This window comes from Neopsephotus bourkii, unplaced genomic scaffold (genome assembly GCF_033783945.1).
Source record: "Neopsephotus bourkii isolate Nb327-2 ecotype Australia unplaced genomic scaffold, CSIRO-AGI_Nbou_v1 NB_1423, whole genome shotgun sequence".
NCBI classification, from domain to species: Eukaryota; Metazoa; Chordata; class Aves; order Psittaciformes; family Psittacidae; genus Neopsephotus; species Neopsephotus bourkii.
This window is the reverse complement of record NW_026901900.1, coordinates 3368763-3396762: the sequence shown is the minus strand read 5'-3', so window position 1 is coordinate 3396762 and position 28000 is coordinate 3368763. Positions and strand designations below refer to the sequence as shown.

Below are 28000 nucleotides of genomic sequence, written 5' to 3'. Positions count from 1 at the left end.
GAGCCTGGACAGAGCCTCTGTCCTGTCTGGTGGCCAGCTCTCCCTGCCTTGGAGAGAAATGAAGCAGCCAAGCCTGGTGCCATGGTGCTGTGTCAAAGATGTCTTGTGGAACCCTCTGCTCTGCTCTTGTGAGACCCCACTTACAGCACTGTGTGCAGCTCTGGTGTCCTCAGCAACAGAAGGATACGGAGCTGTTGGAGCAAGTACACAGGAGGCCGTGAGGATGATCAGGGGCTGGAGCACCTCCCATGTGGAGACAGGCTGAGAACATTGGGGCTGTTCAGCCTGAAGAAGAGAAGCTGCGTGGAGGCCTCATAGCAGCCTTCCAGTGTCTGAAGGGGGCTACAAGGATGCTGGAGAGGGACTCTTCATCAGGGACTGTACTGGTAGGACAAGGGGAATGGCTTTAACCTGACAGAGGGGAGACTGAGATGAGCTCTTAGGCAGAAGTTCTTCCCTGTGAGGGTGTTGAGGTGCTGGCACAGAGAAGCTATGGCTGCCCCATCCCTGGCAGTGTTCAAGGCCAGGCTGGACACAGGGGCTTGGAGCAACCTGCTCCAGTGGAAGGTGTCCCTGCCTGTGGCAGGAGGTTGGAGCTGAATAAGCTTTAAGCTCCCTCCCAACCCAAACCATTTTATGGTTCTATGATTCTATGCTCTGTAAGATATATATAAATATATATATATATATATGATTGTATGCTCTATAAGAGCAGCTGAGCCACGAGCTCTCCGGGATCACAAAGCTGTCACTGTGCCAGTTTATCTGTCATTTAGCACATTGTCCATGGTAACAACAATGCATATGGACAACTTAGAACTAATCCACATTGTTTAAGCATGCAACATGCAAAGCTCAATCTTGCAGGTGACCAAACAGGCACTTGAAGGGCATGGGAAGAGTTCACCCCCTTGCTCCATAGCCTGTCGCTGACTGTGTTACCTGTACCACTGCTGAACTGTAGCCAAAGCCACAGCCTCCACCCAACACCACATCCAGTCCAGAGCAGTCAGCACTGCTTTCCTAGGGCCTCCCCAGGCATCAGCACATATAACTGCATCTTCACCCTGCAAGTAAACCTTCACTTTGGGATTACATGGCTGGTGAGCACTGTCTTGCTTGTTTTCTGCATGTGGAAGATGTATTTCACAACCCAAACTGTCGTTAACACACAGTTCTGAGCTTGAAAAGCTGCCTCTCTTTAACTCAAAGAACTGATTTACACATCAAGCAGTCAGGACATATTAAATCACATTTTGTTGTATGACTTGCTGGACTACCAGCTATGAGAGGGTTTGTTCGCTCCTCTGAGGCACTGAACCCTGTTCTAAGGCAGTTTTGAGTCTGAACTTGAACTTCAGTGAACAAGCACAAAGAGCAGAGCTTTTGTCAGAAATCCAGAGATCACTGCAGCAAAGACTTGGGCTACTTGTGTCTTCAGACCTCAGCCAAGGAGCATTCCGGGCTCCAGGCCCTGCGCGCAGCTTTCCAGTTCTGGAAGCAGAGGCATGAGCCTGAGCCTTACCAAGACTCACACCTAGAGAAGGATTAGGCATTTTGCTCAGAGGTTGCATGACCAGAAAGAGGACGTTGACTAGGAACCCTGTTCTCTATTCTTGTCTTTGAAATGAAGTGCCTAGGACACACCTTAGATCAGGATCACCAAGGGGTGGTTTGGACATTAACTCTGAGAAACACTGAAGGGAGGAGGAGAAGAGTCTTCTTCCGTTCTACTGGAGTCACAGGCTCTTTCCTGAATAGAATTTGCATGTTAGCTTTTCCAAACACCAAGAATTGGATTTGGCTGCTGTTTGGGGCAAGCTATAAGGCCTCTTTCAAATAACAAAGCTCTGAAGCACGCAGAATATAAACAGCAATCAGCAGTGAGGCTGGCGAGAGACCACTTCTTGGCTTCCAGCATATTGCACGTTCCTCTGTCTGCAGGGTATTTATGTTTCTCCTCTTGTCTGGAGAATATTATCCCGACTGGCAATGCAAGAGAAAAGGCAGCCAAACTGAAGCTGAATGCAAAATATCCTGCAAAATCTGGTAGGCTGGTTGCTCTTGAGAGCTCTGATGCAGAAGATAATTATAGATGAAAGTGGAGCAAGCGCTGTGGTTAAGGGTTGCGAAATGTTCTATTTACTCAGGTTGCTTAGGAGCAGTGCAAACCCGACATGCTGGCCCTGTGCAGTGCAGTCCCTCTGCAGCACAGCATCTCCAGCCAGGCCAGAGCTTGCAGAGGAGTGATCCACAGCCTTCTGCAGGACCTTCATTGCCCAAATATGGTCCAGGAGCATATAGGGGCTTAAAAGGCTGGAAATCATGGGCCTGTGATGAGCTGTTTGGAGAGAGCAAAGGTGCAGCCCAGCCGTACATGAGCAGATTAAGTTCTCTCAGAGAACCAGCCACTTTGCAGTTTCTCTCTGGAGGAGCACAGGACCAGCTCCTTCCCTACCCTCACAAAGGGCCACAGAACCAGGTGCCCATCAGGGCTTCCAGTGTTCCCTGGTGTTGTTTCAAGGCAAAGCAGAGGAAATGAATTATAAAAGCTCTTGTGTTTAGCCAACACAAAAGCAAAAATACTCTGGGGCATGTCCTCAGCTTGTCTGCATTGTCAGGAGGTATCAAAGTCAAGATCAAATGCTGGGCCTTCCCTCACATATCCTGTGGCTGTTACGACAGAGCAGCTACACGCGCTCAGAAGTTGTTTGCCAAGAGCAGCACTGCTGCGGCTCTGCTCATGACGTGGTGAAGCCACCAAGTATTGTACTAACCACCACACATTGTACTAACCACCACACACTGTACTAACCACCACACGTTGTACTAACCACCACACATTGCACTAACCACCACCAACCTGCCTTTTTATACCTCCTTTTGCGCTTTTTGATGGTCTTGGCGTGCTGTTTCTTCACACGTAAGCCATCTAATCTCCTTGTCTGGATCGTATCACAGCTTGCTAAATGTAGCCCATCACCAGGGTGCAGAAGTGCTGCACTAACACAAATAATTGTAATAGCAACTCTCAAGTAATGTTGCTTTTATTTATTACAGGCTCTCAGCATATTTTAGCTGAAGAATTTTTCACAGAATCCCAGACTGGTTTGGGTTGGAAGGGACCTTAAAGCTCCTTCAGCTCCAACCCCTGCCACAGACAGGGACACCTTCCACTAGAGGAGGTTGCTCCAAGCCCCTGTGTCCAACCTGGCCTTGAACACTGCCAGGGATGGGGCAGCCACAGCTTCTCTGGGCACCCTGTGCCAGCGCCTCAGCACCCTCACAGGGAAGAGCTTCTGCCTGAGAGCTCATCTCAGTCTCCCCTCTGTCAGGTTAAAGCCATTCCCCTTGTCCTGTCCCTACAGGCCCGTCCCCAAAGCCCCTCTCCAGGTTTCTTGTAGGACCCCTTTATGTACTTACAAGTCAGATTCTCCTCTAAAATCATGTAAATCTGATTTGGTTTTGACAGAACTGCCCCCAGTTGGGTTCATGGAGGAAGCACATAGAAACGTGCCCATCTTATGCCATAAAATTAGACAACAGAAATTTTTTAGCCCAGAAATGAGGCTTTATGGCCAAGCTCCCATGGATAAGGGTCGGATTGAGGTTACTGCTTGAGTGAGTGAAAACCTCCTTCTCCATCCCATAACTCAGCAACAAACTTCTCTAGGAGGCACAGGGCCAGGTGGGATGCTCAGTCATCACACATGTGTGTCTGAGCTGCTGCTGCTGCAGACTCCTCCTTACGCTTTCTGTTTACAGTGGCCCTACTGCTGATGTGCTCCAGGACTGAAACGGGCTCACCAGTAGCCTAGCAATAAATGAGGGGAGGAAAAAAAGCTAATGGGTTTTAGCCTGTGCCTCAGGAAACCGCCATGAGGTGTTACTTATCAGTGATATTTTAGCATTTCCTCGGTGTCACTGTCCTCCCACCCCGAGCACTGAATGAAGGTGAGAGGGAAGCGGCTTGTGCCACGGAGTTCACATGCTTAAAAACTAGAATCATGGAATCAGCCGGGCTGGAAAAGCCCTTTAAGCTCATCCAGTCCAACCGTTCCCCAGCACTAACCCATGGCACTGAGGCCTCAGCTACACGGTGTGTGAACACTTGCAGGGACGGTGACTCCAGCACTGCCCTGGGCAGCCTGTGCCAGTGCCTGAGCACCCTTTGGGGAAGGAATTGTTCCTCAGCTCCATCTAAACCTGCCCTGGTGCAGCTTGAGGCCGTTTCCTCTTGTCCCATCCCTTGTTCCTTGGGAGCAGAGCCCAGCCCCTCCTGGCTCCATCCTCCTGTCAGGCAGTTGTAGGGAGCGATGAGGTCCCCCCTGTGAACATTAGGGTCCTGCTTTACCCTCTCCCCATCTTCTCTGCTCACACCCACCCATGCTCTGTCGGTGCCCCCGGACCATTCCCCGCCTACAGGAGCCCAAGGCCGGGCCCAGGGGAGGGCACCGGACCGGGGCATGAGACCCTGGTCTGGGGTGAGCGAGCCGCGGGTGCTCCGTGACGGGGAGCCCGAGCTGCAGTCAGGCGCTGGGGGCGAAGGGGCGAGGCTCCGGGGAGCGGCAGCCGCGGCAGACACAGCACCGTGCAAGGGGGGGCTGGCTTTAGCCGCGGCCGTACCGGGCCCTCCCCGCCTCGCAAGCCCCAGCCGCGCCCGCCCCGACACCCGCCCCCGGGCCACTCTGCGCGCGGAGCCGTCTCGATGGTGGCGGCGGCGGCGGGCACGGGACCTCCGGGCCGCTGGGGGGCGCGGAGCGGCGGGGCGGGGCGGGGCGGGGCGGGGCCGGGCCGGGCGGAGCGGCCGCTGCCATGGACGCGTTGTGCCGGGCAGAGTCCCGGCCCCGCCGGCCCGCGGCCGCCTCCCCGCTGCCCTGGGCCCGCTTCTCTGCCTGGCTCGACTGTGTCTGCGTGGTCACCTTCGACCTGGAGCTGGGCCAGGCCATGGAGGTGCGGGCAGGGCCGGGGGGGCGTGGGGCGGGCCTGGGCCCGGGCGGGTCTTGGGTGGGCGTTGGTCCTGTGGGATAGCCCCTGTCAGGCTGTGGGGGAGAAGGGTCGTGGTGCGGGGCAGCGAGCAGGCAGGGGACGGTGGGTGTAGAGCAGAGATGTGGGGGTTCATCCCTCATCCCACGCCACGGTGGCAGCGCCGGGGTGGGCCGGAGAAGCGCCCTGCGGATGGGAAGACGGAGTGTGCAGGGCCCAGGATGCGGGGGGTGTGTACGGGGCGAACGGGGGCAGCGGTGTGACTGAGGTGGGCAGAGGGCTGCCGAGGAGGGGGCAGGCTGCGAAGGGAGAAGGAGGGTGGTGGGAGAAGGCTGTGGAGGAAGAGCTGAAGGCAGGAAGCTGGGGCGTGGAGCAGGGGTTCAGGATGAATCTCGCTTACAAACACAAGTCTGATGTGTGGGGTCAGAGGGGGATAAGGAGGAGCTGAGGGGAATGTCGCAGGAGCTGGGTGGGAATAGGGGGGGCGGTGGGGAGATAATGAGGTGCTGAGCAGCTCTGTCAGCAGTGCCAGAGGACCTGTGTTGTCAGGGGCTTCCCAGGTCTGATACCTCACTGAGGGGCCAGAGGGGATGAACTGGGAGGGAAAGGGCTGGAACAGCTTTGCCCTATCCCTGAAAGTTGCCTCCGAAAGAGGATTCAAAGGGAGGTAGATACCCACGGCTTGTACCGTGGCTGAAGGCAAGAGCAGGTTGGTGTTACAGACAATGCAATGTAAGGGGGGCAGATATGTCTGGGCTATTTTCAACCCAAGGGCTTATCTCCAGTTCCTCATCTGTTGTGTAGCTGTGGGAAATGCTCCTCAGTTCCCCCTTGTGTAAGGAGGTTAACGGTGTTTTTCAGAGATCTGAGGCATTTTAAAGTCATGCTGAAGCTTCTGAAGGGAGTGGAAAGTGGCAGAGATGAAGCCAGCCCATTACTGCTCTGTTTCCTTAAACACTTCACTATGTTTCTTTCCATGAAACCTGAAATAAATAAAACCAATGTGCTGTAGAACTGAGTTTCACATGCTCTGGACTCTCTCCTAGACCTGGTACACGTTGGGAAGGATATGGATACGGGACAATAATTAGCATTTACAACTTCATGATTCATGTGTGTCTTCATGGAGCTACAGAGGTGCTTTCCTACCAGTTTTATTGCCTGTGTAGCGTTCTAAGGAAGGGACTTTGTAATCGAGGTACAATCAACTGAGTAATGTGGGTTCTTAATCCCTGGAAAGGTCTTTTTCTTCCTTTGCTTTCGTTCTTCCCTTTTCCTCCTTTGCCTACATAAGTATTGATGGGAAGATGTTTCTTGTGGTATAAATGAGCAGGACAACTGGGAGCACCTCAGTACTTGGCCTGAGTGAGGACACAGCCCCTCTGTCCCTTTTCCTTTGGGTGTCCGTGTGGATTTCTGTCTCTGAACAAAGGGTTTGGGCAGGGAACAGGGGTCTGCGCTGGGTGAGACACCCAGAAAGGAAGCCAGGCTGAGGAAAAGTTGTGTGATAAAGATCTATGTTCCATTCTTTGGTCTTGGGAAAATAAGAAAGCTCAAGCTGTTGCTGTCTTTTAGGGGAATTCCAAGTAAAAGCACTTGAAACAGTGAAAATTCCACAGTAGTGGAATAGCCAGTAGTCAAGTGGGGTCATTATCTTCCTGCTTATCTCCATTTGGTGCCTCAGTTGGTCTAGATTGGGTCCAGATTTAGTTAGTCCAGGATCAGCTTGTCTCTAAGCAGCCTGCTTTCTGCAGCCAGGAAGAGGGATTTTCATGTTTGGGCCCTCAACTGCATGTTTCTGGGTTTAAAACACACCTGTGGGACTTCCTCAGGCCGGGCTCAGTGTGTGGGAAGTTTGGAACTCCTATGCCAGTGTGCCATAGACATGACTAGGTTGATGTAGCTGGCTGGGATTAGATCTTGCCAGAGCTCTCTGTGGTTTTGTGGGTGTACAAATCTCTGCAGAGTGATTTACATACAGGAGCTGATCACACACCCGAGGATTGCACCGAGTGACAGGCTACAAATACCTGGAGTAACTTGTGCTACTTCATGCTCGCAGCAAAGTGAGTCAGCAGGAAGGGAAACCTCTGCTCTGGAGGTTGCATCATCCTCATGCATCATGTCTGTAAATCAGTGTGTGAAGGTGCAGGCATCCCAAGTGCAGCCTGACCTTAGGATGTCCCATGCAGGGCTGTCCCTGTCAGGGTTTCTGTGCTGAGACCTTCCCATCCCTTCCTGAAGGTAACTTTTTCTCAAGTATAGGACTCTTTCAAGGAAAACATCTTGTTTTCTATCCTGGAATGGGGTAGGCTCTGTGGATACAACCAAGGCCTTGCTTAGGCTCTGCTCAGGTTTCCAGGTATCGCATGACTTGTGTTCTGTGCAGTCATCTTGAGGTGTGGATACACCATTGGCCTGAAATTCAGTGAGTCCCACTCTGCTGCTATTTGAATATACAGTAGAAAAGGTGCTTCAAAGGAAGCATAGAATGGTTTGGGTTGAAGGGACCTTAAAGCTCATCCAGTTCCAACCCCCTGCCACAAGCAGGGACACCTTCCATTAGAGCAGGTTGCTCCAAGCCCCTGTGTCCAACCTGGCCTTGAACACTGCCAGGGATGGGGCAGCCACAGCTTCTCTGGGCACCCTGTGCCAGCGCCTCAGCACCCTCACAGGGAAGAGCTTCTGCCTGAGAGCTCATCTCAGTCTCTCCTCTGGCAGGTTAAAGCCATTCCCCTTGTCCTGTCCCTATAGGCCCTTGTCCAAAGCCCCTCTCCAGGTTTCCTGTAGCCCCTTTAGGCACTGGAGCTGCTCTAAGGTCTCCCCTTAAGGAGCCTTCTCTTCTCCAGGCTGAACCAGCCCAGCTCTCAGCCTGGCTCCAGAGCAGAGCTGCTCCAGCCCTCACAGCATCTCCATGGCCTCCTCTGGGCTCGCTCCAACAGCTCCACGTCCCTCTTGCACTGCTGCCCCGAAGCTGGATCAGGACTGCAGGGGGGTCTCCCCAGAGTGCAGCAGAGGGGCAGGATCCCTTCCCTGAGCTGCTGCTCATGCTCTGGGGGTGCACCCCAGCACACAGGCGGGGTTCTCGGCTTAAGCGCACACTGAAGCTGGGTCATGGGGAGCTTCTCCTCACCCAGTACCCCAAGTCCTTCTGCTCAGGGCTGCTCTCAAAGCAGGTCAATGCAGAAATCAGGTACGACTGCTGTTTCTGACTCATCCACCAATTTGCATTTCTTCAAATAGTTACTACAGACAGAAAAACACACTAGGAGAGAGAAGACTTGTGTATGGGATGCTCCTCTCCAGGCTGGGATCTCCACTGACCCCTCGCTGTCCACCTCCTCAAGGATACCAGCTTCTCTGCTGCTGCTGTCACAGAAACACCACTAATTCCTACCTATGGTTTGAAAATATCCCTTTTCCAGTTACACTGGCTCCTCCCTCGTGAGCTTTCCCAAACAGAGGCACTCTGTGGAGCCTGGTTACTTCAGAGTCACCAGAAGTCACTTTCTGGATGTGTTGCTATGACAGCAGCTGAGTACTTGGCAACCAACAAGGATCTGCTTCCAACAACATGTGTCACCTCCACGGTTGTTAATGCACCACTGATGGGAGAGAAGTCTGTATCACAAGTTAGGACATTATTTAAGTCCTTTTGGGCTATTTCTGAGATATCCAGGGACTTTTTACAAGTAAAACATTTCTTTTTGTTCACTGTCTTTTTACTTTTGGGAAGTTCTAGCCACTGATTCTTACTGCTTTAGACTGGGGGTTTGATCTGGTAAACGCTTAGGGATTTCCCCCCACCCCAAACACTTCAGGCTTGAACTGAAGGAATAGCAAAGAATCAAAAGATAAGGTATTTTTCAAAGTCATCTGAGATTTTGGGTCCATCAATACTTCTGTGCTCAGTCAGGAGCATTTGAGGCTGGTTTTTTTTTCTTCTTTTCCCTTTTACTCCCCTAAAATCTGAGCACACACCTCCAAGTGAAACATGAGCTTAGCATATCATGGAGTGGTTTGGGTTGGAAAGGACCTTAAAGCTTCTCCAGCTCCAACCCCTGCCATGGACAGGGACACCTTCCACTAGAGCTGGTTGCTCCAAGCCCCTGTGTCCAACTTGGCCTTGAACAGTTAAACTTGGGCCCACAGCACAGTTAGGAACCATCGGTATCCACTTCTGGTCTGATTCACTTGCAGAAAGCCCCCCCAGGAACAGCAGCAGCAGGGTTCTAAGTCTACCTGGACTCCTGAACCTAAGTTTAGATCAGCAGCAAGTGCGATGCTGTGAGATTCCCGAGCTTCTCAATGAATCAGCGTCAGATGTCCTGTCTCTGTTCCTGGTCTAACCATTATTACATGGGAATGAACCAAATAAATGGTTGTATGAACATTAAGTTAGTCCTGACCACAAGAATTTATTCAGTCACTTAATGCAATAACACAATGAGCAGAGGAGTGTGTCTTCTGCGGTGCATCCCCTCATGCTCTGGCGTTCATCCTCTTGCTGTGCCTTCACCGCTGTAGCTGCACATGCTCATTTTCCTCCTGCTTTTTGCAGCTTCCATCTTTCAGAGCAGCTTTAACTGAGGGCTAATCAGGGGAATGTTTAATTGTTCACTTGGCTCCCTCTCTGAAGCTGATGAGATGACCTTGCCAAGGAATCAGTGGGGAATTGTCAGAGCAAAGCAAGCTCACTCGGTGAACTTCCAGTGCTCTGGCATGGTGCCACTCCTGCTATTTATAGCCCTGTTAGAAGAGCTGAGCTCCTGATTTGAGATCCAGATGACTCGCACACTGACCTGGAGCAGAGTCACTGCAGAAGCCTGATGAGCCGTCTCCATTTCCCAGGCCATTCAGGGCTCAGTTCTGACTTACCTAAAGCCACCGGTAACCTCTGCACATCCCCGTCAGTGCTTGCTGTGAGGCTGGGGAGAGAACTGCTGCAGATCTGTGGGGACTCTGGTTCCTGCCCCCTGCCCAGGAACATGTGAAACTCATTCCTACCATAGCTTTGTCATTTCTCACTCCCCAGTGCAATTCTTTCTGCAGTGGATCTTGCTTTTGCCTTCAGCTCTGACCTGAGAAGTCTTGCATTGAGTTCTCTTTCATTGGGTAAATGAAATTTCAATGGGTAAATGTAGAAACAGTGTTATCAGCATTTACACAGTTCAGCTACAAGGCTGGAGTCCTTAACTAGAGCCTTTGACAGTCCCTCTTACCTGAAATGCTGGCTGATAAGTTGGGTGGAACACAGCTTAGTGTATGCTGACAAAGCATAAATGTTCAAGCCCTTGCCAGAGCCACCTCTTTCCTTACAAACTAAACCTTGGCTTTCTAACAACAGATCTCAAATCAGGGAGGCTAAAACACAGCTCTGAATCCCCTCAGACCTCTCCTATTGCCGACTTCCTGCCCTCCCTGGTTACAGGGAACAGCATCTCTATCTGAGCACTCACTCAGGACTCTTAAATAAGTGTTTTCACCCCGAGGCTAGGATACATTCCCAAGGCTGTGTCTAACATCAGACTTGGTGTTGTTTAGTGTACACAGGATGTTCTGTTTTCTGATCTCTTTGTACGGTCAGAACCTTTGTCTGGACTATGACTGTCACGTTTGATGACTGCTGCCTCCTTTCCTCTGCCTTTGAGAACAGTAATCCTGCCCTTTGCTGCTGCAAAAGTGGTTTCCCAGCCCTGGCTGTTAACACCCTCTGTGCATCCCCCAGTGGCTCTTCCTTCCAGACCTCATCACATCTATGCCATTGCTTCATTTTAAAAGCCATTTTTAGTCTGTCATAAAGTCACAGACTGGTTAGGGTGGAACGGACCTTAAAGCCCCTCCAGTTCCAACCCCTGCCACAGGCAGGGACACCTTCCACTAGAGCAGGTTGCTCCAAGCCCCTGTGACCAACCTGGCCTTGAACACTGCCAGGGATGGGGCAGCCACAGCTTCTCTGGGCACCCTGTGCCAGCACCTCAGCACCCTCACAGGGAAGAACCTCCTTGTAGGATGTGTTGTGTTGGGAAAAATAAGGTGTTTATTGTATGGCAGCAGTATCTATAGATGGGGTAGAAGTCGTGGGGGAACCGAGGGACTGACTTTCATGGCTCTTGTCTCTTGCAGCTGGTGTATCCTTATGACTTCAGGCTAACAGAGAAAGAAGTAAGAACTATTTTGATGATTTCCCCCCTGTTTATAAAGATACTGAGCAGCAGAGATGGAGCTTTTCTAATGTGTGGTATTGTTTTTTGCAGAAAACCAGTATCTGTTACTTGTCCTTCCCAGACTCCTACTCAGGTAGGTAATAGCAGCTGTTGGCCTTTCTGGGATGGTTCGTTGCCATTAAGAGATGGGTTCATGATGGAAAGAGTGAGTCCTCACCTCTAACACTGTGACATCGAGGAGCACCCTCCCTTAGGTCTGAACAAAGAGGCTTCTTGGCATTTTGATTGCTCTGTGGATGTAGAATCTGGGATCGAGTGGGTCATGGGGCAATATCTTGATACACACTCATGCTTCACCCATGCCAGTAAGATATAGAAAACAGTCACAGAGAGTATGTTCCTTAAAGACTGCAGGTCTCAACTGCAGCACTTCTGTGTTTGTGATGTGCTCAGTGAAGAGCAGTAGATGGGAAGAGGATGGATGCTTTCACAGCAGAAGGATTCCCAAAGCTTGGCTTTATAAATCAGGAAGGTGACATTAAGAAATAAGCAGGTTAATTTCATCCCAGTACCCGTTTCTTTAAGGCTGGTTCCTGATGTAGTTTGCTACAGCTTTCCCAGTTTAGTTTGAAATGCTTTTAAGGGTGTACTTGCACTAGGCTTTAGTGAACACTCACACTAAGTGTCTCTTTTATCCAAGTAAATTGTTTCCTAATAGAAATATCTTCGTAACACACATACACAGCAGTCGTTACTCTTCTTCAGAGCACAACAGCTGCAGGCAGTGAGAAGGGAGCATGCTCTCTTATCATGCTGGACCACTTTAATCAGTTGAGCCTTGGGTTTTGTTCAGTGAGCTTTATGTGTTTCCCCATAGCTGACTTGCACATACTCAGCCCTACTCCTTCTGCCTACCCTAACCAACTGGTGAAAACTCCTGAGGACTTCATGCTTCTCTTTTTCCTGCTGGACAAATTATACTTGAGGGGGATGAATAGCACAGTGTGAACCCATGGGCTGCCCAGCCATGGTGCTGGAACTGATTGTCCTTAAAATCAGTGTTTGTGTGGTCTTGGATTAGGGTTGTTTGTAGGTTTTTCAGTAGGGTGGATAACAAGTGGTGGCTATAGCAGCTCAGGCCTGATGATACTGGCTGTATCTGTAATGTTCCCAGCAATGGCTTGGCAAAGTTTAGCTTAGTGATACTAAGTGATAGTGATACCTAGTGATACTTAGTGATACTTCTGGTGAGCTACGTGTCCTGCTCTGAGGCTTTGGGGCTCCTTTATGCTGTTACTCTCCAATTCCTTCTTCAGTTTTAGAATTCCTTGTAAACCAGCATCCCTGTTTATGTCAGCACTTCAGATGTAACCAGTTCCCAGCTTTCTCTTGACTAGACTTCCTCCTAAGCATTTATGGGTTTCTCTGTCTCAGGTGGCCTGGGGGACACTCAGTTCAGCTTCCGCCTGCGCCAGTCAGGGGGGCAGAGGACCACTCACTATGAGGATGATGGCGAGTACAATAGAGAAGCCTCTCTGATGCTGCAGGTCAGTTGGGTTTCAGTGCACTGCTTCCACCTGCTAAGCAAATGGTAGTGCTATTGGGGTAAAAACCAGCTATGCTTTTGATTTGTTTTCTCTGCATGAAATACTCATTTTCTCTGGCTGTGGGAGCAGTCAGCAAAGGAGAAAGCTTTCAGCACAGGGACTTACTTCCATGTTAATATCCATAGAGGGCTGTGTTGAGAATCCCAGCTACTCTGAGAGGTGGAACTGAATCAGGAGACCCCAGCTTAGAGCAGGGGTCATGGCTGGCTATAGCAAAAAGAAAAATGATGGCACACAAGTGACATCCAACAGCGTGCATGGCTACCTGTGCATGTTCTATGAGGAAAGGCAAGAATATCCTTGCCCATGTTTACCTCTTGTTGAGGGGTGATGGTTCTTTTCTTGTGTTGCAGGATCTATGCATATAAAACCAGCCAGAATAATTGGCATGCCACAGATCCATGCTTGGGCTTGCTCTGCATGGGCTGGTCTAACCAAACCCAAGCACTAAGATCAGGAGTGTCCATTAGCTGTGGGTTTTCCATCAGTGAACTACCCATTTCACACACGGAAGGGGTGAGCACTGTTGCTTCTTCTCATTGAGCAGAAGGCCATCAGATCAGCTTGTCATCTTCTGCTCTCTCCTTTGAGGTGATACTTCCTGTGCATGAGCCTGTTTAATGCTTCTGCAATCTTTCTGTGATGTGCTTTTGTAATGTGCAGTCCAGAAATGGATTGCTGGTCTGAGAGGGAGCAGGAGGATTTCATTTCCTAAATTCTTGTCTAGAGGTGTTTCAGCTTGCAAACTTCTCTAGTGCTCTGTAGCAAGCAGACACTGCCTCACAGGTTACCCAGCTTTAGAGAAGAAAGGCAAGGAAAACTGGGTTCTGTTGCGGAAAAATAATATTTGGGGAGAGAAAGGTGCCTTAAACTGGGGCTTCAAAAATTATATTAAGTTAAAGGTAAGTTTCATGGGTTCTGCCTTAAATACACCATAAAGCAATAGGTAAATGCAATGGGTACCATAGAGGACGTTTCCTCCCCTCAGAAGATGAAGTATTCCTTCCTCAACAGTACGTTGTCCTCTAGCTGTCAAGGAAAAGACAGTCAGAGCACAAGACTGGCAGCACAGATGAGTTCAGTGGGTTGGCTGAGCTGGTCCTAATAGTGGAAACCTCAGTTAACCTTTTGCATGGATACCCTGAAGGTGCTGCACAAAGGGGCCAGCAAAAAGTGCTACCCAGAGGCTGTAATTTGAGGGAGTTCAGATGTTTATCTCCTCTCTATCTTCCCATTTGGAAGCTCTCCTGGATAGTTGAGCATGGATAATGCTGGTAAACAGGAGGGAATGCTGTCATTGCATCATCACAGGAGTGCAGTGTGCTGTTAGGTCAGTGGCCAGAGGCAATTTGGTGTCAGCAGGGATGGGTTGCTCAGTAACAGCACTGTTGGTCTCTTGCAGAGGGAGTCAGCTCATTACTTTGGTTATGTGTACTTCAGGCAAGTCAAGGACAGCTCCATGAAGAGGGGCTATTTTCAGAAGGTGAGTGCTGCAACCAGATAGCTTGTTACTCAGCTGCTACGTAGCTGTAAGAAGGCACCTAGCCCTAGCTGTAACCAGCACCACTTCCTACGTGACACCCCCAGTGCTTCTGCAGGAAACAGCAAAGGTCACAAGGAACAGGAGTATGTGGAAAGTGTCATTCCAAACAAAGCTGGATGCTGTTGCCATGGTGTGTTCTGCAGTGACCTGCTGGCTGAATCACGAGATCCTCAAGCACCTGAACATTTGCTTCAGTACATACTCTGGTGTCACAGACAGTGAGAGGATCTGCTCGCTGTTGCTAGTTATACCTTAACCTTACTGTCATTAGTAGCCATCTGGGAATGGATTTCCTCCTGGGATGCATTTTCTGCCCAGCAGCAGTGGCACTGCTGGTACCTCACCAACACTGTCTCTTAATATAAATTCTTGTGACACAGACACTGGGAAAAATAATCCAAACTGCAGGTTTCTTTCATCATAAATACACAAAGTGCTTTATATTCTTTAGCCAGATGGGTACAGTCACTGCCTGAAAGAGAGTAGAACTGCACTCTGCTTTGATCCTAAGATCTACTTTTCTCCATGGGTCCCTGGAATTACTCTTTCAGTAGCGGTTTTTCACACTGAGAGATAAAATGGCATCCTCTCAAACAAATGGCAGAGGGTCTCAGGCTGGAGAGGGGCCAGAGAAGGGCCACAAAGATGATCCAAAGAGTGGGAAGCAATGTGAGAAAAGAATGGGAGAGCTGGGCTGATTCAGCCTGGAGAAGAGAAAGCTCCTTAAGGTGAGACCTTAGAGCAGCTTCAGTGCCTAAAGGGGCTGCAAGAAACCTGGAGAGGGGCTTTGGACAAGGGCCTGTAGGGACAGGACAAGGGGAGTGGCTTTAACCTGACAGAGGGGAGATTGAGATGAGCTCTTAGGTTCTTCCCTGTGAGGGTGCTGAGGCGCTGGCACAGGGTGCCCAGAGAAGCTGAGGCTGCCCCATCCCTGGCAGTGTTCAAGGCCAGGTTGGACACAGGGGCTTGCACCAGCCTGCTCTAGTGGAAGGTGTCCCTGCCCATGCCAGTGGATTGGAACTGAAGGGGCTTTAAGGTCCCTTCAGGTGAAACCATTCCATGGTTGTAGGAAGAGCTCCACCAGTAAAAGTGCTGCTTTGAAGCAATTTCATGTGTTTGATGTTGGTTTTCAAGTCTAACCCCTGGTAACCAGTGTGATTATATCCAGTGCTAAAAATTATCATGCTTTCTGACTCCTCTATGTGCCTTTTTTCAGTCCTTGGTGCTAGTGTCACGCCTTCCATACGTGAACTTGTTCCAGTCCCTGCTGCAGCTGATTGCTCCTGAGTACTTTGACAAGCTGGAGCCATGCCTGGAGGCAGGTGAGCCCTCACATCCCCGGGGGGGGGAGGCATTGCACACTGGGGTCCTTCAAGGTTTTCATCAGGAGGTTCCTGAAAGACAGTTGAAATGTTCCAAATTAGTTCTTTCTGGAACAGATTCCTACAGGGAAAACTTTCATTCAAGTGGTTAAATGTCAAAATTATAAACAGCTGTAAAGGAAGCATCAATGGGAAATGTCTGACAACCCTCATAGATGCCGCTGTCAGTTTTCCATACAATGTATTCCCAGAGAGAGGAAAACCTGCTAATGCTACATCTCTATACAGGTCTTTATTGCACTATTCAATTTAATAATGATTTATCAGCAGTATAGTGCTGCTGGGACTGCACTGGAAATGGTGGTGCAGATGTAAGTCAGGTGAGCAGTGTGAGCCGTTCTGGTGTCCTCAACATAAGAAGGACATGGAGCTGTTAGAGCAAGTCCAGAGGAGGCCATGAGGATGATCAGGGGCTGGAGCACCTCCCTTATGGAGATAGGCTGAGAAAGTTGGGGCTGTTCAGACTGGAGAAGAGAAGGCTGCATGGAGACCTCAGAGCAGCCTTCCAGTGTCTGAAGGAGGCTACAAGCATTCTGGAGAGGGCCATTTTATCAGCGATTGTAGTGACAGGACAAGGGGTGATGGGTTCAAACTGAAACAGTGGAGATTTAGGCCGGATAAAAGGAAGAAGTTCTTTACTGTGAGGGCACTGAGGACTTGGGGTCCTGCTGGAGGGGAGATTTAGATGAGCTCTTAGGCAGAAGCTCTTACCTGTGAGGGTGCTGAGGCGCTGGCACAGGGTGCCCAGAGAAGCTGTGGCTGCCCCATCCCTGACAGTGCTCAAGGCCAGGTTGGATGGAGCCTTGGGTGACATGGTCTAGAGGAGTCCCTGCCCATGGCAGGGGGCTGGAACTGGATGATCTTAAGGTCCTTTCCAACCCATTCTATGATTACTTGATAGAGGGTTTGTTTGCAGCCAGGGTGACATGTGCACTAGGGATGATTTGAATGGGCAGAACTCACAGGCCCAGCTGAATCAGCTGTTCTGACCTTCACATTCAGCTTTTTCTTTCTCTGTGTCCCTGCAGTGTGCAACGAGATTGATCAGTGGCCACCTCCTGTACCAGGACAGACCCTGAACCTTCCAGTGATGGGCGTTGTCATTCAGGTACTTGGTGGTGATGGTATGTGCTCAGCAGCAGACTGTGGCAAACTGGGAGGTGGGACCGGTATTCCCCTTCTTTCTGGATGTTCAGTTTGTTCTTTACTCCAGAGTCTTTCCCTTTAGTCCCAACCTCTGTACAGATAGACTCTGGAATTGGGAAGCTTTCTCATGAGGATGACTCTTAGAGAAGAAAGCACAGTGTGTGTGCATGCTGATCCCATCTCCCTGGATAATCTGTTCTTATTTGTAATCTAGGTGAGAATCCCATCAAGGGTGGATAAGCCAGGATCAAGCCCAGTGAAACAGTTCAACCAAGAGGTGAGATAAGGCATGGTGTGACACAAGCCAGTGATAAGGAGAATCTAGACTGTTGAGGAAGGAGGATGGAGAAGAGCTGGAACTCTTTCAGCCTTAATCCTGTTTGAAACCGCTCTTTACTGCTTTGATTCAGCTTTCATTTTGATTCTTGTTCATTTCATCTTCTCCCTTTTCCTCTCTTTGGACAATGTTATCCTCTTTCACAACTTCTGGTACCCATATTGCTAACCCTTATTGTCTCCATCTGTATCTTAAGCTGTGTCTTCCACTAGAGGAAACTATAGAATATAAAGGAGCAGACATGGAAGACCTTCACATCTTGGAAAGAAGGGATTCCTGGTGGTCTTGTAGGAAAGGGAATTCATTTGGACCTTGAATGCTCAGTCCAGATCCATTCCTCTAAGTGTTAACCTTGTTCTCTTCTTTTTGTGCTTGTTGTACAGGGAGCTACCGTGTGATAGATGTGGTCAGTGTAGTTGGCATTTCAGCCAGGAGGCTTCCATTTACTAACACTTTTGGTTTTGTTTGGTGTTTTCTCTCCCTCACCTAGAATCTGTTACCGGCCCCATTGGTTCTCCCCAGTATTCATGAACTGGATCTTTTCAGGTGAGAGCCACCATCCCTGCAACACCCTCCTCTGCTCTCCCTTCTCCTTGCTCAGAGCATCCTATAAATCCTAAGGATAATGAAGAACCAAAACTTACTGCTTTGCATAGCATCATTTAGAATACTGGGCTTGCAGAGCTTCAGTGTTTAAACCTGTGTGTGCTGCCCTTACCACACCCTTGTGTCCTGGTTAGAGGAGGTTTCTTCTCTTGATCTTGGCTAGTGATCAGCTCAAGCTTTGACATGTCGACATGGAGTGCCTGAACCACACTTGTCTGCATTATCAGTGTAATTCCAATAGAGACACATCTGCTGTAATCCGCATGCATTTTATTTTGCTTAGATGAAAAGACACACAGAGAGCAACATGATCAGCAGGTTGTTTTACATTGCTTTACATTTCCTTTAAACATGTGTGAAATGGTTGAGCAGGAGCATGTGTAAAGCAGCATGTGGCATTATTGGGGAATGCTAAAACTCAGTCCTGGGTTTCTGATTCCCAGATAGAAGCACATCTGGGCAGAGGCATATGCAAAGACTGCGTCTGATTGTGTCTGAACTGCATCTCTAAGCTCAGCTTGTCATTCTGCTCACTAACAGATGTTTCCAGCCAGTGTTAATTCACATCCAGATGTTGTGGGAGCTGATGTTACTGGGAGAGCCAATTGTTGTCATGGCACCATCCCCTACAGTGTCTTCAGAAATGGTTCTGGCACTTACCAGGTAATGCCATGAAATTTGGAGATACAGGGAGCTGGAATAATGGGTTCTGGCAGCTCTTCTCTTTCAGATTCATTCTTGTGCCAAGTCAGTTGTTAGCCTGAATTTGTACATGAAAGCATGGAAACAAATAGCATAGCAAGAGAGTGTTGCTCATACTCTATAATGGTAAAGAGGAGTAAAAGTGAATCTCCTGTGTGAGAAGACCTGACGGATCATAGGCCTGAGGAACTTTGTCTCCCCAGCTTTGAACTCTGCTTTAGCAAAAAGGAGCCCCAAACCCTGGAACTCCTCCAGAGTGTTACCTCTGGCAGGACAAAACCACTGCTCCAGTTCATACACATGATATAAACACACATTGCTGCTCTGTGAAGGGTTTATGTCTGCTTACAGCTGCCTGGCTCCTCTGAGGTACTGCTGTGACTACCGCCCCTACTTTACCATCCACGACAGTGAATTTAAAGAGTACACCACCAGGACACAAGCTCCGTAAGTAGCCACTAGACCCTTGCTACCCTCCTTGCCACTGCTGTGGGAAGAAAACCCCCAGGGTAACACTGATCTGCCTTTTTTCCCCCTCTTTCCAGGCCAAACATTGTTGTGGGAGTCACAAACCCTTTCTTTATCAAAACTCTTCAGCACTGGCCACACATTCTGCGGGTTGGGGAGCTCAAAATGTCAGGTAAGGGTGGAACCACAATCCTGTTGTGCAGGTAGACCTTGTGAGAGGCTGCATTGAGCTCACAGTTGTGGTGCTAGCTGTTGTTTGACACATCTCCATTCCTGTGAGAGCTGAGAAACCAAAGGTGGCAAGTCTAGACTCTGCCTCAGTTGATGTGCAGGATGAGCACAATGGCAAAGACAAATCATTGAGAGGATAACTTGCTGTATTTTTTTAAGCATTAAGAAAAAGAGAAGTCCTTCCTAGGCAGGAAAGAGAAAATTGGATAGAGAAGGAGAAGGAGGTGGAGAGACAGGCTCAAATTATTAGCTATGTAGCCAAGGAAACCTCTAGGTTGAGGAGTTGGGTTTTGTGCAATGCCTCCTTAACACCTCTCTTGTCCAAAACTGGAGCAGGAAGGTTAGCAGATGAGAAGGCTCATGTGAAAGTGGAGTGAAGGGAGGGTATCATTGAAGTAGTGCAAGTGTAGGACTGGATGTTCTTGAGTGCAAAGTGTCTCAGGTGCATGCAATGGATGCGGAGGTGGATTCAGAGCCTGAACTGGTCATTTGATGTCATCCCACAGGAGACCTGCCCAAGCAAGTGAAGGTGAAGAAGCTGGCAAAACTAAAAACTCTAGACACAAAACCAGGTAAGTCTTTTGTCAGGCATGATTTAGTTTTGTTTATCCTTCTGCATGAGGGATTTAGCACATGAACATGGCATACGTTATTCTTTGCTTCTCAACAAATGGGTGTTTTGGTGTCACCATCTTCTCACATTATCATCTTATCACATTTGAACTGCTACACAGTAGTGGCATCCCCCATGTACTACAGACAACTATACAGCTTTGTTTTGAGGTTGAAAAAGCCAATATGATCATTTGTAGAGGGGCTTTGGACAAGGGCCTGTAGGGACAGGACAAGGGGAATGGCTTTAACCTGACAGAGGGGAGACTGAGATGAGCTCTTAGGCAGAAGTTCTTCCCTGTGAGGGTGCTGAGGTGCTGGCACAGGGTGCCCAGAGAAGCTGTGGCTGCCCCATCCCTGGCAGTGTTCAAGGCCAGGTTGGACACAGGGGCTTGGAGCAACCTGCTCTAGTGGAAGGTGTCCCTGTCTGTGGCACGGGGTTAGAGCTGGAGGAGCTTTAAGGTCCCTTCCAACCCAGACCAGTCTGGGATTCTGTTATTTTAGTTTCAGGAGAAGAGCTTCTCATTTTCATGGGTTTATTTTCTATATCATACACAGTTTTTAGATGTGATGGAAGTCAAAGGAACTTGGTTGCCTAGATACAGCTGTCCCTTAACTAACTGTTCCTCTCAGGCCCAGCCATAAGCTGACTCCAGTAAACTTATCTCACTATCAGCTTAGCACAAGAAGGCCCTTGAGATAGTTCAGTGTGCTTTACTCCTGCTGTGAGTACTGACTGCATGAGCAATTCCTCTATCCTTGTAATAGCTTTTTAATCATTGCTGTAATTACACACACACAGAGCAGCCAGGGTTAGGGTTAGTACTAGGAATTTGGGTTCTGTGATACAGATACAGCAGTGCCTCTGCTAGATATGTGGGCGAAGATTTGTTTCTAACATCTGTTTTTTTCCTGGTTTGGGTTTTTTTTCAATCTAGGAATCTATACTTCCTATAAAACATTCCTGCACAAAGACAAAACCCTGATCAAAAGATTACTAAAGGTAAGGGCTTGCAACTCTATCCTACATTCTTATGTTATGGGAAACCTGTGCTAACAGCTTGATTTAAACAGACGGAACTCTCCAAAAGGAACAGACTTTTTAGAGCATGCAGTAATTTTGTCAGGTATACTTGGACATGTTCATTGTGCCAGTTTTAACATTTTTCATTTGGAATTATTAAGGGAGACCTACAAGAAACTTAAAGAGGGGCTTTTGACAAGGGCCTATAGGGACAGGACAAGGGGTGATGGGTTCAAACTGAAATATGGGAAGTTCAGGTTGGATATAAGGCAGAAGTTCTTCCCTGTGAGGGTGCTGAGGCGCTGGCACAGGGTGCCCAGAGAAGCTGTGGCTGCCCCATCCCTGGCAGTGTTCAAGGCCAGGTTGGACACAGGGGCTTGGAGCAACCTGCTCTAGTGGAAGGTGTCCCTGCCTGTGGCAGGAGTTGGAACTGAATGATCTTAATGTCCTTTCCAACCCAAACCATTCCCTGATTCTGTAAACAATTGCTATCAAAAAGTCTGAAAAACAGATTGTAGGCAGTGAAATGTGAGTGACAGGTTTAACTAGAGGGTGGAATGTGTGTTTTGGGCAGAAGTTTTCCAGACTGCTCTGGACTGGCTGCTTCTACATGCAGTGTGCAGGCTCTGCAGTTCTCTGCATACCGGAGGATGGCACCTTGTGCTATGTGCTTGCAGGGGATCCAGCGGAAGCGCCCGTCCGAAGTCCAAAGTGCCCTTCTGAGACGTCACCTCCTGGAGCTCACCCAGAGTTTCATCATTCCCCTGGTAAGGAGTTGAACACAGACGTGTCCCAGGGGGGTGAGCAGATGTGCGAGTGACGAGTTTGCCCTTGCTCTCTATTATTCACCCATAGCTGAGCATCTGTAATAGGTTCAGGATATGGCACTCCAGAGATGTTTTACTCCAAGGAAAGGAACAAAATGCCTCTTGAAATGTCTCCTTGATCTCAGTAATTAGCATTAAATCTACATGTTGGGTATGCATCAGACTGTGTGTGAAGGCAGAACATTTGCAGTGTAGGAATAGACAGATATTCCCTGGTACTTGATCTTCTCTGCTCTTTTCAGCAGGTAGTCAAAGCAGGTATATAAGGAAGGGAAGGGAGCCCAAAATATTCCTCTAACGCTGGAATCAAACCTATTGCCAGCATGAAGCAATCCTTTCTGGCTTAGGAAGCTTGGCTGAGGACCTTTAGAGGCTCCACATGGTGGTCACTCCCCTACGGCAGGTTTTAGTACATGCTTTCTTTCAAGGCCTTCACTCTTGGCCAGCTTTGGCTCCTCCATTTCCTTTCCTACATCATCTTAGGAGGCAGGACATGGGAGGACAGAGCATCTCCTCAGATTCTAGTCTCTCCTGCCAACTTCTGCCCACTGACTTTTGACCCAGCCACGGTGGGAAACGAGCTGGAACACTAGGGCTCATGTCACATGAAGTAAAAACCAGGAGTATGGGGCTGTTGTTGGGGTCTGTGATGTATTGGAGAAGACTATCAAACTCCATGAGCATGCAATAGGCTTCTTTATGGTTGCAGCTTGAGTTTTTTAACTATTATTTAATGGTTTGGGTGTTTATTTCTTCTTAGGAGCATTACATCGCAAGTCTGATGCCTCTGCAGAGGGCCATTACTCCGTGGAAGGTATGTTCAGTTTCCAGTCACTTCTGCTTTACTTTGCCTGCAGGGATTGGGAATAGTTCTGCCATATGCTGATCACATACTCTGATACTCTGTGTGAACTTCCCTCATTGAAGGAAGAGGGTTATTACTCCTTCAAATACAAGCTGAAACAAACACTGGGGCAGATGCTTCCTGTTTTGCAGCAAGCTCAGCTATTGTGAGCCTAATTTGAATTTTACTACAAGGCTGGTTAAGATGTTCATGCATGTTTTGTTCTCTTAAGTTACCAAGTGTGCCTTGTGCAGCCTCTTCCAGTGTAAATACAGACCTCATCTTGCCCCAGTTTCTTTTGGTGTGTGTAATATGGACCTTCTGTTGTGCAGAACCCTCCGCAGATTCGTCCTTTCTGTCAGGAAGATTTCATGAAGACCCTTGAGCATGCTGGGCCCCAACTTACCTGTGTGCTTAAGGGTGACTGGTTGGGCCTCTACAGGTAAGACTTTGGTAATTCCCTGCCTTATCCCTTTAACAGCCCGTGCAAGTTGTAATGAACATCACATCCTGAATTAGAATAGGAACAAAAAGGGGGTTTCAGGACAGAGACAGGTCACCTGAAAAGCTCAGGCCTATGAAGAATTGACTCACTAATAATGGTCAGGAGGATCAAATGCAGGATAGAATCAATGCTGTGATTTATGTGGTTCCAGCACAAGAGGGACACGGAGCTGCTGGAGTGAGGCCAGAGGAGGACATGGACACTGCAAGGGCTGGAGCAGCTCTGCTCTGGAGCCAGGCTGGTTCCAGAGCAGCTGGTGCTGAGATGGCTGGGACTCAGCTCCACACAGCATCTTAAACTGTCTCATCTTTTTCTCCCTCTGCTGCCACAAGCCTTGTGTTTCAGTTCATGCCTTTTCAATCCCATGTTGGATTTGATCTAAAACCTGCTGGCACAGATAAACGCAGGTATGGTGCTGCCCCCTTGTTCATTTTCCTGCATAGCTAAGTAAAAACAGAAGTTTAGTACTGGACTGCACAGGAGAGGTACAAGTTACACCCCCTTTGACATAGCCTGATACTTTGTTTATGAAGGAGAGAGGTAAATCACCAGTTATATAGGACTTAAGTCCACACTGGCAAATGGTTGCGAGCTTTAAATATCAGGAAAGGAATTAAGCAAAATATTTGTGGCTGTAAGCTGTGGCTGCCCCATCCCTGGCAGTGTTCAAGGCCAGGTTGGACACAGGGGCTTAGAGCAACCTGCTCCAGTGGAAGGTGTCCCTGCCTGTGGCAGGAGGTTGGAACTGGAAGAGCTTTAAAGTCCCTTCCAACCCAAACCAGGCTGGGATTCTGTAGCACTACAGAGGAATGTGAATTCCAACAGCTATCATAACTCCAAAGGAAAAGTGGGATAAAATAAGGCTGCAGAAGGACAAAGAGCACTGTGTCTTGCCTTGGCTGAGGCATGAGCTGATGCAGAGGAAGGTGTGAGACTGCAGTGTTGCCCCTCTCATTGGTGACAATCTGCTAAAGGTGCTCAGCTGGATCATGTTCAGGCCTGAGCAGGGAGAAACCTCTGGTGTAGAAAAGATAGGAGTAGAGCATGTTAGCTCATAATCACTTACATCCTTAATGCCTCTGTGGAGCAGACTCTTTTCCTCTCACATCTCTGCTGCAGCAGGAAGGGGAATGCATGCAGTGGAGCCATGAGCTCCTCTGGAGATCCCTGTCCCCAGCTCCCTGTCACCTCTATTTCCACAGGAGGTTCTTCAAGTCTCCCAACTTTGATGGCTGGTACCGTCAGAGGCACCGGGAAATGACCCAGAAGCTGGAGGCCCTTCATCTGGAGGCCATCTGTGAGGCGGTATGTTCAGCTGCAGCACGGAAACCAGTGCCAGATGATACCTCCTTGGGCCTGAAACCTGGGAGATGAGGGTGTTTGGACACTTGAGGTACCTTGGACACTTACTGGTACACCTCAGTTCTGCACTGCTGGAGGGGGACAGTGCCTTCTGCCCTTGGGAGCCACGGTTCTGTCTCACATCTGTCAGTGCTCAGGGATGACAGCACAGGCAGAGGACAGGAGCATGAGCAGCTCAGCTCCCTGCTTTTGTCAGCCACTGCAGGTCATGCTCTGGCTGCTTCTACCAACTGTTTTTCATCCATTATGCGCTTCCCAAGCCAGCAGAGAGCCAGACTGGGAGTGTCATCTCTTGCTGGCTTCCTTAATGCCTAATGAAAATAGGTTTTTCAGTAGTGACTGATGGTCCACTTTCTTAAACTGAGCAGCTGCTCAGGTCCCTGGAGTCTGGCATTTTACCCAAGAGCATCTTGAGCCTAGACACCCCCCATGTGTGGGGCTGCATCAGAAGCAGTGTGAGCAGCAGGTCGAGGGAAGGAATTCTGCCCCTCTGCTCTGTGAGACCCTCTACAGCACTGGGTGCAGTTCTGGTGTCCCCAACATAAGGATGATGCAGAGCTGTTGGAGCAAATCCAGAGGAGGCCACGAGGATGATCAGGGGACTGGAGCACCTCCTGTATGAAGATAGACTGAGAAAGTTGGGGCTGTTCAGCCTGGAGAGGAGAAGGCTGCGTGGAGACCTCATAGCAGCTCCCAGTGTCTGAAGTGGGCTACAAGGATGCTGGAGAAGGACTTTTCATTAGGGACTGTAGTGATAAGACAAGGGGTGATGGGTTAAAACTGAAACAGGAGACGTGCAGGTTAGACATAAGGCAGAAGTTCTTCCCTGTGAGGGTGCTGAGGCGCTGGCACAGGGTGCCCAGAGAAGCTGTGGCTGCCCCATCCCTGGCAGTGTTCAAGGCCAGGTTGGACACAGGGGCTTGGAGCAACCTGCTCTAGTGGAAGGTGTCCCTGCCTGTGGCAGGGGTTGGAGCTGGATGAGCTTTAAGGTCCCTTCCAACCCAAACCATTCTATTATTCTGTGATCTTCAGCTCCACTGTTGAACAGTGCAGGTCCTTGAGCACAGTGTAGGCAATGCCAAAGCTATCTCCTTTTATGAACAGGCCAGATTCTGGCAAATAAATTTCAGTTGTGAGCAAAGCACAAGATTCGTGGTACTGCCTGGAGGACAGGAGCCTGCACTGACTGTGTGTGACTGCATCTTCATTCTTCTCCTCAGGCAAGAACTTGATGCTATGACAGTTAGGAAAGTGGGGAGAGTTCAGTCTTGTTCATTTAAGTGCTACGAGCAGAGTTGTGAAAGAGGATGAGAATCCTCCTCCTGCCTTTTGTTTCAGGCTCTGCTTAGGGGTATCTCTTTGGGAAAAGCTTCTGTAAAGAAGAAATGTCCCTGAAGAAAGCTGTTCTCTCTCTTTAGAACATTGTAGCCTGGATGAAGGACAAGTCCGAGGTTGAGATTGTAGACCTGGTACTAAAACTTCGTGAGAAGCTGGTGAGTTTTCCTCCCTTCTTCCTGCCCTGGCTCTTTTCTGTCTGTATCTCTGCGGCAGGGAGAGACCAGGGACATGGATAATGTTTGTTGCTTAGAAAGCTTTGCTCTTGTTCCCTGATTTGGAGATTGGGACAGTCAGGAAACTTCAATATTTGTGTAGGAAAGGACACACAAATGATGCTGCGAGGGCTGGAGCAGCTCTGCTCTGGAGCCAGGCTGAGAGAGCTGGGCTGGTTCAGCCTGAGGAAGAGAAGGCTCCTGAAGGGGAGACCTCAGAGCAGCTCCAGTGCCTAAAGGGGCTACAGGAAACCTGGAGAGGGGCTTTGGACAAGGGTCAGGACTGGGACAGGACAAGGGGAATGGCTTCAACCTGCCAGAAGGGAGATTGAGATAAGCTCTTAGGCAGAAGCTCTTCCCTGTGAGGGTGCTGAGGCGCTGGCACAGGGTGCCCAGAGAAGCTGTGGCTGCCCCATCCCTGGCAGTGTTCAAAGCCAGGTTGGACACAGGGGCTTGGAGCAACCTGCTCTAGTGGAAGGTGTCCCTGCCGGTGGGAGGGGGCTGGAACTGGATGAGCTTTAAGGTCCCTTCCAACTGAAACTATTGCTCTGGAAGCCATCTGGGATCTAGAGCATGTGGATGGTGCCCAGAGGTTAGTGATCATCTGGGTCAGTGACATACATAGAGATAAATAGTAGCAGGAAACGATGTAGCCCAGTCTGGCCAATTCTGCTGGTCCCTGAGGTGTGGCTGGCTCAGGACCCTCAGTTACCTGCTCTTGCTGTCAATGGACACAGGAGAAGTTCAGAGCAGTGCAAGTGCAGGGTAGGCACTGCCACCTTCTGCCAGTCACCCGGGTGAGTGACCTGTCTGAAACATTCTGGCTGTAAAACCTGTGAGGGTCCTTTATAATCCTGCTCCATACAAACTGGTGCAACCAGCTGGGGTCTCGAGCTCTGCTGGGCTTTCGGTCTCCATAACCATCTATGGCAGTGGGTCTGTTGTCATAGAGACAAACTGGAGTTTGCTCAGGACAGGCAGAGCAGAAGGAGGAGCTCTGAGGCTGTTTTAACCTTCCTGTCTCCCCGCAGGTCCGAGCCAGGTGCCAGCACCTCCCTGTGAAGGAGGAAACGCTGCAGAGGGTCAGTGTGTACATCGAGACCATCATCGGCTCCCTGCCCGAGGACCTCCAGGCTGTGCTGCACCACCATTGAGCACGGAGCAGGGACTCTGGGGGACAGGGAAGGGTCCTCCCACCCCACTCCGAGCTGTGGGATGCTGCAGTTGTGTTTGGAAAGGAAACTTCTTCCCTGCTCTGGCCACACGCCCTGATCGGGACCTTACTCACAACCGTGTAGGATTGTGATGTGGGTCAGCTCAGTAGCAGGATTAGGAGCCGTGTGCACTGTTCTCTGCCTAGTCTTGCTCTGAGAGCTGGATTAGGGGCTGTAAATGGGACACTGCTCCCTGTGTGGCTGTTGTCAGGTCAGAAAGTGACAGCCAGGCTTCCAGCAGCATGTGATAGGCTGTGCATTGCCCATGTATACACCTCCATCTTCATCTGGTGCTTGGGCTCTCCAAACTCCAGTGCCTGGGAGGAGCAGGACCAGCCTTGTAGGGGGCAGCTGGTTTCAGGACAGCTCCCGATGGTAATCACAGAACCACAGAATGGTTATAATGAGAGAGATGCTGTTCCCCACACAGAAATGATGTGAGAGAATTGTCCCTACCCATCCAGCAGCCTGACTCATGCTGGAATGAGCCTGAGAGGCAATGGGAGTGGGAGGATGAATTGCTGGACGTGGAACACTGTGTTTCCTTCAAGGCAGAGACAAGAGAAGAAGAAGAAGGGGCTGGTGCATGTGCAAGGTTCAGCTCTCCAGGGATCTCAGTGGGTGCTGTGTGAAAGGCAGCAGCTCCCAGAGCTCCACAGAGAGGAGCTGGCCTCCAAATGTCATTTATTCACCCTGGAAAATCAAGTTTGTGTGCACTCATAATGTACAAGAGAGCTGGAGCTCTGCTGGGCACGGAGATAACGTAGCCAGCCCCCTTGCTGATAAAACATGTTGGAGAACCTCATTTCTGCAGCCTGTGTCAGCCTTGCACGTGGGCACCTGGGGAGCAGCCCATGTGTGAGCCCTCCAGCTCCACCACAGCTTGT

At 49.6% G+C, this 28000-nt stretch overlaps 1 protein-coding gene across 2 annotated transcripts; it reads left to right on the top strand.

Moving 5' to 3' along the window:
• The first annotated feature begins 4783 nt into the window (after positions 1-4783).
• DENND6B (DENN domain containing 6B) lies at positions 4784-27977 on the top strand. 2 transcript variants are annotated; one of them, XM_061368108.1, is made up of 20 exons: positions 4784-4953; positions 11113-11151; positions 11244-11286; positions 12588-12700; positions 14163-14243; positions 15520-15625; positions 16714-16793; positions 17046-17108; positions 17659-17714; positions 18315-18437; positions 18828-18923; positions 19022-19116; positions 19682-19747; positions 20726-20790; positions 21489-21578; positions 22399-22452; positions 22815-22924; positions 24190-24292; positions 25768-25842; positions 26931-27977. In XM_061368108.1, the coding sequence occupies exons 1-20, from the start codon at positions 4816-4818 to the stop codon at positions 27051-27053; spliced, it is 1719 nt and encodes a 572-aa protein (XP_061224092.1). In that variant the 5' UTR covers positions 4784-4815; the 3' UTR covers positions 27054-27977. The 2 variants fall into 2 exon arrangements, with proteins under 2 accessions (XP_061224092.1, XP_061224093.1); XM_061368109.1 differs by lacking the exon at positions 26931-27977 and having other exon boundaries at positions 25688-25823.
• Positions 27978-28000: the final 23 nt, after the last annotated feature.